Consider the following 11655-nt stretch of genomic DNA (forward strand, 5'->3'; position numbering starts at 1 on the left):
TACGATATTTTATAATTAACAATACAATCCAGTTAGGACAATTTCCTTTGAAATCGGTATATTAATAATGACAAGAAAAATATTCCATTCTGAAAACAAAACAAACATTTCCACAATATACTGATAAATACGTAACATATGTTCCACCACAACTACTTTGAAGAACAAAAACTTTAAACTTCTGTCGTCTACATTACGAGCTCTAAAATAAGCTCTCTCCGCATTTGTTCGCATACCGTACTAACAGGATGTTAAAGCCAAGAAAACAGGAAATTGATTATCTAAGAAAAGTTTTAACAAGTGTTTCTTATTTGACAGTTTACGATCGCAAGTACTCAGTTTATTATATCTTGACTCATTTGGGGAGAACAAGTAAGTGAAGATTTTAAGATTGTTTTTAATACATTTTTACCTCATGTATAGTATATTTTCTGTATAAGTAAAATAATGCAGGCTAGTTTTCTTTAATAATTGCAATTTGTTCTGTTGTTTTATTTTTTAAGCACAACTGTAATTCATTAAGGTGTGCTGCTTTAAATTAATTAGGAACTAATTTCAGCGGGCAACTGATAGCTTTACTCTTTGAATTGAAAACAACTAATCTAAACAATGAAGAGGCAACTAAAGCCGACATTAATTGGTTTCAACAGATAACTTATAGCTCTATACTCGTAGAGCCGATATTAATTGATTTCAACAGATAACTTATAGCTCTATACTCGTAGAGCCGATATTAATTGATTTCAACAGCAAACTAAGAGCTCTTCTCTTGGAGCCGACATTAATTTCAGCAATAAACTAAGGGTTCTTCTAGTTCTTCGCTTGGAAACGACATTAACTAGTTTCCACAGTGAAGTAACAGTTCGTCTCTTGGAACTGATATTAACTGGTTTCAACAGTAAACTAAGAGTTCGTCTCTTGGAACTGATATTAACTGGTTTCAACTGTAAACCAAGAATTCGTCTCTTGGAGCTGACATTAACTGGTTTCAACTGTAAACCAAGAATTCGTCTCTTGGAGCTGACATTAACTGGTTTCAACTGTAAACCAAGAATTCGTCTCTTGGAACTGATATCAACTGGTTTCAACAGTAATATCTTCTCTTAGAACCGAAATTAACTGTTTTCAACAGTAAAGTAAACGCTACACTAAATGCAGACAGTTATAAAATCTTGTTAACAGCATTATCTTCCTAGTGGTACTAAGAATTTTCTACATGCTGAGTATCCAGTTGTAAGCGTTGTTATATTTTTTTTCCTGTCCGGGCTTTAGCTTTATTGTCTTATAAATATTAAAAGTTTACCTATAGAGTAAATCTAAATGTATTTGAAATTGTTTTCGTGCATTAGTTTTGCATCTTTATTTATGTATTACATAAACGGTTTACCAGGATTTGATCTGTAACTTACTTTTTTCTTTCATTGCTAAATTGATTAAGGAATTGAAAAATTGTTATTATCATACTCAATAATAAAGTAAAAAATAAGGAATAGGTAGCAAGAAATAAAATCCTAGATTCGTGTGATTTCATTATAACTTTGTGACACCCGTTAAACCTCATGAGCTGACGGGAAGACATAAGTGAAATAAAGTGTTTATATCTCCTGTTAGGCCTAATTAGAAACTGTATCGCTTTTGTAAAACTTATTAGTGAAATTAAAGAAGTGTGTAATAATATGTAAAGCATGTTATATGAGGACTTATCAGGCCGGCTGGAATACAACAGAATTCTAGTGGTCGGGACGCTACTTATCATCACTTGCTTGAACAACAACTGTTTCGGTGTGAACTAGATTAAGTTGGTGAAACATAATTTTGTTACTTAAACAAAAATCCAGTTTTTCCTGGTGGCTTTTTGTTTAATTTTTAAAACAACGTTTTCGATCATGCTATAATTTGTATTTCGACAAAAAAAAAAACTCAGTGGCTCAGCGGAGTGTCTGAAGGCTTATTAACACTAAACACCGGGTTTCAAGCCCATTGTATTGCTTTATGCTTAACAACAAACAAATTCGATAAATATATTATCACACTATATTTTCATATATTCTTCTATTTATTAAATAAATTACGTATAAAATTAAATTTTCCTCGCGAGTAGGTCAACTGTAATATGAGATTAATGTGTTGTAAGATAACCGTAGAATAAACCATATAATTTTTATATCCACAATCAAAAATCAAGAATCATGTGTGACGTTTTTGTTGTTGTTTTTTGTGGGGGGGATACCAGGAGCATATAGATATTAACGTTTCTTTATAAATAAAAATATACTTCTAGATTTGTCTTAAATCTTCTAGTAAGATTGCCCTTTGGACAAAAGGCCGTGTGCAAATCTGCGGCGGCGTAAAAGGAAACAGACAATACGAATGATACTACATCATCACCCAACTCCTGAGATAACAACTTTCAATAAGTAAGTTGCTTTTTCTTCTTTTAGCCTTAACGAAAAATATTAGTTTAAATTAAAATTCTTTGAAAACAGGTTTTCTTTAATTTAAAAAAAGTTATAAAGATTTTAGGCAATTCCTGACAAATCTGAGGCCTTTTGAATATAAATTACAAAATTGCGATAATGAGTCGAAACTTTTTTACTGGTGGTTGAGCTGTTGGAGGCCTGATGGAATAAAGGTTTGTTTTGTTTGTAGTTAAGCACAAAGCTACACGATAGAATATCTGTAGTGTGCCCACCACGTGTATCGAAGCTCGATTTTTAGCGTTATACTCCCAAACATACCGCTGAGCTATGGGGAATGTGGAAATAAAGGTAATGTTAACATTATGTTATTAAATGTGAACGTGACGAACCTTATGTTTGTCATTAGATTAATGAAGAAAATATCCAGCAAGTTAAAAGTATTTTTGAAATTCCACTATTCTAATGTCAGAAATTACATACCTAAAATTACACCAACTGTGTTATAGAGCAATATATAAGTATGAATTATAGCAGATAAAAAATTTTACTGTTTCATAATGAGAAACTTCAAAAGACATAAATTAAGAAAAAATTAAATTTGAAACTGTTTTGATATTTGTTAAAATGCTTAAAGAATACGTTTTGGGGAGAAGAGTTAGCGTAAAGCTACACAATGGGCTATCCGCGCTTTGTTTACGGTGAAGAGTCATATCCCGGATTTTAGCACTGTAAGTCCGGAAACTTATCGCTAACCTACCGGGGGACCTTAAAGAATGTAAACTATATTATCAGTTCTAGCTTACATTTTGTTTAAAGATAGCTGAAACATGTTATGTGTTAAAAGACACTTTTTAATAATTATATAACAAAATACACTAAACATTCGACTTCGAAAATAGTGAGCCAATTTTCTTGAGAAAGAAATTTAAACATTATCTCCCTGTATAATAGGTATATTACACTCTTTATCGTTAAAGATAAATATGTAATAAACAATTAAATCGGATTATAACCAACTTAAACACAATTACGATACTATCCATTTTTTCCGAAATACAACTCCTTTCCATTACAGTCTAACAAAATCAATAAGTAAGATCGGGTGAGGATTATTTGTTTCTTTTTTGAATTTTCGCGAAAATCAACAAATTGGCTATCTGCACTAACCGTTTCTAATTTTGAACTGGTTGATTAGAGGAAAGGCAGCTAGTCAACAGCACCCACTGCATACTCTTGGGCTACTCTTTTCTGGCCGAATAGTGTGATTTGACCCTCGCTCTTATAGCGTGCACGTGGCTTCAAAGTTCGAGTGAGTTTTTGCAGCAATGGGAAACAAACCACAAACCCTCGGATTCACAGTCTGGTCACTCTAACGAATATACCACACACGGTCCAGAGTTACTGAAGACTTTAATTTACTAAAGTTTTCGACCAAAATGTTCGTTAATTTCCATGTTACTGCTTACTTCTACTTACCACATTATGGAAGGTTTTGTTTAATCAGTAACAAAGTAAAATACTTTCAATAGTGTATGTTATTTCTATTACTTACGCACCTTGTGTTATAACGAAGAAACTTGGGAAAAGTCAAAACATTCAAAATATCTATCTATCTATCTCGTTTCTAGTACTTTCTGGTGATGAGTTGATAAGTTCAAATGAAAATATTTTTATACCTACAATCTGGGAATCTCTAAGAAAAAAGTTTCATGAATCATTAGCTACGTACACTAGTTTATCAATTTGTACAACTACTGACTTTAGTAGCTAAAATCTTTGATCGTTAGAATTAGAACTTTTTAATGAGATTTTACTGATATATTTTACTTCTAGATGTTATTCAAAACTATAAAGAACCAAATGTTTGTCTTAAGATAATTTTATTTAGAATTCACCATGCAATATAATTTACTTTCTTACATTTTACAAATAACTTGGAATTCTGTAAATTCTGACACCTAAGTATTGTATATATATATATTTAATATAAAGTAAAAATTCTTGGAAAGATTATTTTAAAATATTAACTATGTATGTGTTCACCGGAACACATGTTCGTGCACATTTGTCTTAAGTTTTAAGATCAATTAAACGTTTTTATATCTTTATGTGTGAGTATGTGTGTGAACTTTACCTTCATTTGAACCGCCCCCAAGTGGCACAGCGGTATGTCTGCGGACTTACAACGTTAGAAACCGGGTTTCGATACCCGTGGTGGGCAGAGCACAGATAGCCCTTGTGTAGCTTTGTGCATGATTATAAACAAAACAAAATCATTTGAACTTTTGGTTCCATGTTTAAATCACATGATTTACTGACATTTGTGTACGTTGGTGACTAGCTCATCTTTCTTACCTTTGTATTTATGTAGGCATATGTAAGGAATTGTTACAGAAACTAGAAGTTGTTTAAACTGTAATCGGTAGGTTTAGCTCTTGTCATAACTCAATTTTATATGTTTATTAATGTAGAAACTTACTCCTTATTAAAACCTCACTAACTCAAGACTTATTATGTTTTTTTATTAGGGAGTAAACACATATTGCATTAAAACGAGTATAACAATTTCTATCCCAACAGAAGAAAAACTGAGCCTTTTCCACATATGTTATTACTATTTTTTTCTCTGAAATATAAAACAAGCTTCAGCATTCCTTAATAAATATGATTGTAAGAAATACGCGCTGAGCCCCGGGAGCTGGGTGATGTGTACATATTACAAACCTGGTGAAGAGCTCTTATTAAACATGCATAAAACACATGGTTTTAAAGAGTAGCTAAGAAGCTAACGCTTGAACCGAGAAAATTACATATGTATTTAATTATTACACCTGACTGATAAAGATTAACCTAACGCGTCTCGTATATTAAAAGAAGCAAAGCGTGTTAAGGCTAGGAGATAGCCTAAAGGTATTATCTTTATGTAGATTCTATACTTCTTTCTTACAATTTAAAAATGTTTCTTTATTGGTTAGATTTATCCAGGTGGCGAGGCTCAGCGGTATGTCTGAGGGCTTTATGATGTTAAAATAGGGTTTCGATACCCGCGGTGAGAAGAGCACAGATAGCCCATTGTGTAGCTTTGCGCTTGAAAACAAACAGGCTGTTTGATACTGCTCCGGTACATTATCAGAGAACTAACGGTTGTTACATCATTAAAGTACAGTAATAATATATATATATATATATAATTACTCCATATATATATCTTACAACCAAATAAACAGGATGTAAGCAAACATGGTATATGGTGTAATTAAGCCTTATTATATATATATATATATATATATATATACATTTTCTTTGTCGAAATGTCTTTGAATAGCTTGATTAAATATATTGAGTTAGTTTTTTTATTTTTAGGTTATTTTCTTCGTTGGTCATTCAGAAATTCTTCACTCTCGAGGGAGAACTGGCTGGTTTAATGGAACGTGTTTCACTGTAAGACAAAATACTAACAAAAGCAGAGTGCTAACTGGACGATGAAAATATTCTGGTGTTTACTATTTTGGTAAATTAAAATTTAGTCAATGATCAAACAGGAAACTGTAATAATAGCTATATTTTCCAAATTCTGAATATCAACTATTATTAATATATTTAGCGTTCACTAGCTCAGTAGTTAACATTTGTTGGTAAAAACAGTCTTACTACAGAATGGGAAGATATACAGGGAAGAAGTGTCGATTGATCAGCATGTTTTCAATGACTAGCAGCTTTTTTCTAGTGGAAATAATCGTCGGTTACGTCACGAATTCTACAGCTTTAGTAGCCGATTCCTTCCACATGCTCTCTGACGTTCTAGCCCTAGTCATAGCTTTTGTGTCTATAAGGGTGAGTGAAAATAAATTAGGGAAGAAACAACGTAAGTTTCTAAGAAAAAATAAAGTCAGTTTTTAAGATGTTACGTTAAAATTTTACAACTTAATGATGAATTCGAAATTTGGCCAATGAATTGGTGTTAGTTGAAACAGAAGCCCGTGATCTTTATATCAGAAAGACTACAAAACAAAATGTTGTGATGGTTTCTAATTCTTTTCCGATGTTAGTAAATATTCATTTTACTTATTGCGTGTAGATCTATTGAATATATAAGTCATAAACTCCAAACAAAAAAGAAGAAGAAGAAGCTTACTGTACTAAATAATTGTAATTTTCTCAACCATGAAACCAAACTGGTCATGAATATTCGACGATTTCATTGAATCAAACTAAACAAAATCAGCTTAATTTGATCTAATTACATGTGGGAATATCAGCTCAATTTATTCTAAATTAGACAGCATGTGAGAATGTGAGCTTAGTGTGATCAAACTACATGACGAAATATGAGCTAAATTTAACGTAAACTAAACTATACTTAGGAATATGAGCTTGGTGTAATCCAGTCACATGTGGGAATATAAAGCTAATGTAATCTAGCCACATGTGAGAATATGAGCTAAGCGGAACCTAAACTAAACCGTACAAGAAAATATTAGCTTAGTGTAATTTAGCTACATGTTGGAATATGACCTCAGTGTATTCTAGCCACTCTGTACTACTAACTGGTACAGTTGACCTCCTGTTTCCTTTCAAATGATTGAACTTGAACTCATGGATTTCCACCATCATATTAAACTTGGAAACTGATATTTTATACTGAAGTGTTCACTGATATAATACTCTTTTCATTAAAAAAGTGAAGGTTTATCCTAAAACGACATTATGCTGACCCCAAAACTTTTGATCTAAACATTCAGTGGTCAGAAAAAAAGTCATTACAAGTGAAGGAAAGATATCTAGTTAATAAAATAGTATCCATACGTAGTCTGCCAAATTTAACTTTCAAAACTATAGCACTTCTATTAGCCCTCCTGAACGTCATATGAGTAAAACGATATTTCAAACATTAAATAACCCAGATTTTAATATTGGTTCCTCGAGCTACTGAGATAATTGGAATCCGTAATCATCTGTCTTTCTCGATGTTGAAACTAACGTGAAAATCTCCTTCAAGCCATATACGGTGTGTACTTGAGAAAGTTGATCATCGAGTAACTGAATTACATACTACATAGGCTGAAGTATCACTTTAAGAAACATGTTAGGTAAAACCCGGGCATTATTTCGGTGACATCCAGATGGCTCCAAGAAACTCGGGGAAATTTTTGAAATCACATTAGTTTATCATTTCAGTTATGGAATCCAATTAAAACACCAAAAATCGGACCTAAAAACCTCACTTCTTTTAATTTTTTAAAGTTAAAAAAATAACATTTCTTTAACTATAGCATAGCTCTTTTAATAAATATATATATATATATATATATATATAAACTTGAGTTTTCAGTTTAAGGTTAACAAGGAATAATGTAATTCTTGTTAACCTTAAACCGTTTTTGTAATACATTATTTTCTTTTTAGAGTGTTTTTCGAAACTCGTATCATTCTACATTTAGATGTCTCCTAAGAAGTGGACTAAGAATACATTTGGTTGGGCCAGGGCTGAAGTTTTAGGTGCTTTAGTGAATGCTGTTTTCCTCATCGCTCTCTGCTTTTCCATTTTTATGGAAGCGTTGAAACGTTTCTTTGAACCCGAAGAAATTCACGATCCTGTCTTGATTCTTTATGTAGGTGGCGCTGGTTTATTTGTTAACGTTATCGGATTGTTCCTGTTTCACGGTGAGTTTGTTTGTAGTTTTAACCATTGAATTCCTTTACAGAACTTTGTTTCTATCGCTTTTCTCGGTGAATATATTCCTGAACTCTCTCTGAATTCATCAGATATTAGATCATACATTATATTCTAATGAAATTATTGGAGAGAGGATTAATTTTGAATTTACAAGAGCTCTGAGACTGTTGTTGATTTTACATTGATAATCTAATATATGATGAATTCAATCAAGGTTGCTTATTTGACATTGGTGATATAATACGTGATGACTTCACTCAAACTGTTGCTGATCTTACATAGAACCTTCAAAACAGTTACCAAAACACAAGTACATTTTAATGATGCGTTATCTTTGAAAAAGCATTAGCTGAGGAGATGTTTTAACCCTCTATCATATTATTGTAAATAGTGTCGAATTATTCATTAAAATTATTGAAAATTGTGATTATATTATATATTCGTATTTCTAGAACACGGTCATAGTCATGGTGGTCATTCCCATAGTGGACATTCCCATGATGATAATTCCAGAAGCAAGAAGGGAACTCGGGAAGACAGTGGGGCAGGAAACGAAGGGATCTTTAATGTGGATAGCAAAGTTCAAACATCTTTTGAGGGAGATCATCAAATTCCAAAGAAAAAACCAGGTACGCAAAACAACTAGTTCCAAAGAAAACCAAAACAGGCATGCCACTGATATCTTTCGCTTGAACCAAAAGCGCTGGAATAACATCTTAGCCTTTAAACATTTTTTAAAAATAGCGACAACCGAAACATAAGTCTTTGTTTGTTTTGTATTTCATGTAGGTCTTATTGTGTGTTTCATTCAATATAGCAAATTATACATATCTTAATACGTTTCAAAAGAAACGAACTGTTATTGATTTTTGCTTTCCCATGCTTGTCATTTGACACACCTGATTGCTATATTAAAAAAAAATTGTACATGTTCATGCAAAGTTGAAAAAGATAGGTAGACAAACAGGTTGATTTAGTTTATTTTTATGATATTTTAAAACAATACCACTAAATATTTTTATTAACAGTATTTGGTGGGACAGCCTCGGAAATTCGTTCTTCACACCAAATTCAAATTTGAATTAACGTTAAAAGAAATTGCTAAAATTTTATTGTGTTTTTTATTTATTATTTTATCATATTTTTTAACATTGTGCTTAACTTTATCATTGAAGATCTTTTATAACTTACTTGTAGGCAAATCATGTTCTGCCAAATAGTGCAGAAGCATAACCACAAACAAGTTCACGAAACATATTTATTAAGTTTAATAAGGAATATGGCGAAAATAAAAACATGAATTTTTTAGACAAATATTTACATAAATAACGGGATACATTCCTTATAATGCCCCTCAGTAAGCACAGCGGTATGTCTGGCCGTGGTGAGCAGAGCACAGATAGCTCTTTGTGTAGCTTTGTGCTTAATTACAAACAAACATTCCTTATGAAACGTACAATTAATATTTGTTTTTCTCAATTCTTGAATTTTGGAGTTTCACCAAGTACTGATGGTTTCAAATATTCATTACATAAATGTATCTCGTATGTAATCGTAACACCAAATTCACTGTTTAAATAACAATATAATACTGAAAATAGAATCAAAGTCAGTTTTTAAAGTATCACTTTCTTCTTTTTTTAACAGATAGTAGTACGCAGATGAATATGAAAGGTGTCTTTCTTCATGTACTGGCTGATGCATTAGGCTCGGTGATTGTTATTATTAGTGCCTTGATTATTTGGCTGACTGAATGGAAATATCGCTTTTATGTTGATCCAGCACTGAGGTAAATTTTATCATCTTTATATTTTATCTTAAAGTTTGAAAATATTCAGAAATAACATATATTATGGTTCCGAAAACCATTAGGAAATAAAGTTAGAGCTAACTTATAAAATGGCCTGGCATGGCATGGTGGTTAGAGCAGTGGACTCGTAATCTGCAGGTAGTGAGATCGAAACCCGTCGCAGAACATACTCGCCCGTTTGAGCCTTGGAGGCGTTACAATGTGACGGTCAATCTCACTATTCGTTGGTGAAGAGTAGCCCAAGAGTTGGCGATGGATGATGTCGACTAGCTGCTTTCCCTCTAGTCTATCACTTAAGAATTAGGGACGGCTAGTGCAGATGGCCGTGGAGCAGTTTTTCGCGAAATTCAACAACAACAAAACTTACGAAACGTTTCGTCAAACCAGATAAAACTGTATTATTGTGAAAACAAAAAAAAACATTCGAGTGCAAGTATTTGTAGTTGTTGACAAGATTAATGTTTTCGTCGTATATAGCATAAATGATCACTATAACTTTGAGTGGTTCATTCAAAATGATGAATTTAGATGTGTCGTGATAGTTTATGAACTATTTGCTAGAAAATAAGCGAGTGATACTGGAATTTTATGCAGCCTCGTTTATAAGATAAGGCAATTCTATTTCATATGCATATATATTTAGAAAATATTCCATGTAAAAACCTAGAGTTTAAAGTTTCTTTACATTACATGTTTTGTGTAACTTCGATTTAAAAATATTTCTTTTGATCTGACTTTAGTGATATGTTAGATAAACTTATGAAATATTAAATGACGTTTCCTCTTCGCTTATGATCTATTGTGTACATGTTCTGATCAAAAATTAACAATTACTTTTGTACTCTGATCTTTTATTACAGTGTGGTTATGGTGTGTCTGATTATGGCGTCAACGTGTCCTTTGTGTAAGTAAAATCTGATGTTTTTATCAGTTCAAAGTGCAACTGTAACTGTACACTTTTCTGTGATTTTATACCGACTGTAAGTGTAAAAAGCTTTAATCATATATATGTGTGTGTGTGTAATAGATAGATAGATAGACGAATAAATGATACGTGACGTTATCACGTATAACCTTACATGATTAAAAGTCACGTGTATATTTCAAGGAATCTTCTGAGGTTTGAGAAATTATTCCACATACAAACAGAATCGTGATATTGGTTGACTTTGTTTATCCCCCCCCCCCCCAAACTTTGAAATCAAAATTTGCATATAAAGAAAATAAAGAGGAACCTGCTTTAAATAAGCCATTTCTATGCTGTTTCGATACATATCGATGCGTGAGGAAGGCAACGAGATTATAATATATATCGTCAAATTCTAAAGGTTGGGTGATGTAGTTCCGTACATTGTTGTGATGTTTATTTATACTTATTTTGTCGTTGCATGGTGCTTGAGTGCGTGGAATCTGACGTAGGCTATAAAGGTAGATAAGATTAAACATGTGTAATATGTTTCTTGTTTTTTTGTATGTGTTTGACATTGTAATTGGTGTTACGGGATTACTACCCCAACACTGCGGATGGAGAATGGTAGATTAGTTTAGGACGTTGTGGGCTTAACTCGTCTTAACTGTTTTTCAGTTGAGTAAATACTTTTTTTCTTGCACTAAGATGAAACGGGATAACTCCAGCGTTTGTTTTTTTTTTTTACTGCTATTTCTGCGGCTGTATTCTTCCATATTTATACTTTATGCAGCTGCTTTAAAATCACAATAGTTTTTCGTTTATTCTTGCGCAGTTTCAG

At 32.3% G+C, this 11655-nt stretch overlaps 1 protein-coding gene across 2 annotated transcripts in view; it reads left to right on the top strand.

Moving 5' to 3' along the window:
* The first annotated feature begins 353 nt into the window (after positions 1 to 353).
* Positions 354 to 11655, top strand: part of LOC106470032 (zinc transporter 1-like) — a 17258-nt gene continuing 5956 nt past the window's right edge. The window contains exons 1-7 of one of the 2 annotated variants that reach the window (XM_022398581.1): positions 354 to 372; positions 2302 to 2417; positions 5784 to 6254; positions 7862 to 8084; positions 8550 to 8726; positions 9745 to 9886; positions 10768 to 10811. In XM_022398581.1, the coding sequence (XP_022254289.1) occupies positions 6078 to 6254; positions 7862 to 8084; positions 8550 to 8726; positions 9745 to 9886; positions 10768 to 10811 (763 nt within the window). In that variant the 5' untranslated portion in view covers positions 354 to 372; positions 2302 to 2417; positions 5784 to 6077. Of the gene's footprint in view, positions 373 to 2301; positions 2418 to 2537; positions 2633 to 5783; positions 6255 to 7861; positions 8085 to 8549; positions 8727 to 9744; positions 9887 to 10767; positions 10812 to 11655 lie in introns of those variants that run through there. The other variant, XM_022398582.1, reaches the window with a different exon arrangement.

This window comes from Limulus polyphemus, unplaced genomic scaffold (genome assembly GCF_000517525.1).
Source record: "Limulus polyphemus unplaced genomic scaffold, Limulus_polyphemus-2.1.2 Scaffold3783, whole genome shotgun sequence".
NCBI classification, from domain to species: domain Eukaryota; kingdom Metazoa; phylum Arthropoda; class Merostomata; order Xiphosura; family Limulidae; genus Limulus; species Limulus polyphemus.